Here is a 1566-nt window from a genome sequence, read left to right on the forward strand (position 1 = left end):
GCATGCCTTTTAATCCCAGCACTCAGGAGGCAGAAGCAGGCAGATCTCTGCAAGTTCTAGGCCAGAGCTACACAAGAAAAACCCTGTCTTTAAAAAGTAAAAACAAAACAAAATAAAACAAACAAACAAAAAAATCAACAAAGGTTTGGCTGCCTCTGTCTCCTGACTGACTGCTTGGATTAAAGGTGTGTGCCACCAGGTTCTTAAAGGAACACAGTCTAGCATTGTTCATCAAGCCAAGCCACCACACTGGATACATCTCTTGGAACATAGTGACTGTCTGGAAGAAATGAAGATCAAGAAATGTAGAGCTATATATTGGCCATGAAAACTATTAAGAAAGCTCACCAAGGTGCACCAGTAAAGCATCTGGCAAACTTGCTGACTACCACAAGGTGGTTATAAAACAACCATGAAGAGACCCAGAAAATGTGGTCACTGAACAGTGGAAACAGAATGCAAATGGTTTGCTGTGGATGCAGAAACAGCAGAGATCACCTATGGACCTAGAAGCTAGAAGCCCAAGTGAGAAAGGCAGACCAAGGTTGGGTAATTTTTCAGAGTACCACAAATGTTGGTGTCTCCTACCTGAGAACCACGTCCAGTCTCGTAGATGGTCCGGAAGGAGGCAGAGAAGTTAGCCATTATACAAGCTGTGCCATTGTTGTCTTTCACCACAAACAATGCTGAGGCACCGTGTGCAAGGCCTGCTGCTTCCAGTAAAAAGAAACAATCACACACCTACTTCAAAGCACAACTGGTATTTCTGTTTTCTGTAACTTTTATTAAGATTCATGGTATTTGGTAAACACACTGAACCAGACAAGTAGATTATAGGCTGGTGTCCTTTCTAACCTCCCAACCCTGGAGCCCATAGAAAACTGCCATCAACTTGCCAACCCTGCCTACAGCTCCTGCGTACTGGTATCAGGGTACTTACCCTAGGCACATGTCCCCCAGAGGATCTATCTATAGGACGTGATAGAGTCTGAAAGGTCCACCACAAGCCAAGCAAGCATCAGCCTCCTAGAGGAGCTCAGGGAGAGTCTGCAACTAGTAGCTACAGTGTGGCTAGTTTTGACCTCAGACCAGGGTTGTGGCAAAAGAAGAACTGAGCTCAGTGTCTGGATTCCACCAGCATGGCTGAGGGACACTGGGCACATCCTCAGTCCATACAAGTGAGGGCTGCCCTATTTGTGGAGGTTCAAGGACATATGGAGGCTCTGAAGGTTTTCAAGTGAACAGTGGTCTTTCCAGGACAGCCCCACTCTGGCTTTTTAAGTAAAGCTAGTAAATCTCACACCGTAATCCTAGCACTGGAGAAGCTGAGGCAGAGATCTCCAGTCAGCCACCTGCAGTGTAGAGACCCACTACAAACTAACAACCCCACTCTCCTAATCGAGATGCCCAGCAGCGAGTTTGACTGAGCACAGAAGTGCTCACCCCTTTATTATAGTCCCAGCACCCAGGAGGCAGGTGGATCTCTGTGAGTTCAAGGCCAGCCTGATCTACAAGAGCTAGTTCCAGGACAGGCACCAAAAACTACAGAGAAACCCTGTCTCGAAA

General features: G+C 46.6%; 1 protein-coding gene across 2 annotated transcripts in view; it reads right to left on the bottom strand.

Moving 5' to 3' along the window:
- Lamp1 (lysosomal associated membrane protein 1) overlaps positions 1 to 1566 on the bottom strand; it is an 18194-nt gene that overhangs the window by 11395 nt on the left and 5233 nt on the right. For both annotated transcript variants that reach the window (XM_005366267.3, XM_005366265.3), the window contains exon 2: positions 589 to 710. In XM_005366267.3, the coding sequence (XP_005366324.1) occupies positions 589 to 710 (122 nt within the window). The remainder of the gene's footprint in view (positions 1 to 588; positions 711 to 1566) is intronic.

The sequence above is a fragment of the Microtus ochrogaster genome, unplaced genomic scaffold, assembly GCF_000317375.1.
Source record: "Microtus ochrogaster isolate Prairie Vole_2 unplaced genomic scaffold, MicOch1.0 UNK7, whole genome shotgun sequence".
NCBI lineage: Eukaryota > Metazoa > Chordata > Mammalia > Rodentia > Cricetidae > Microtus > Microtus ochrogaster.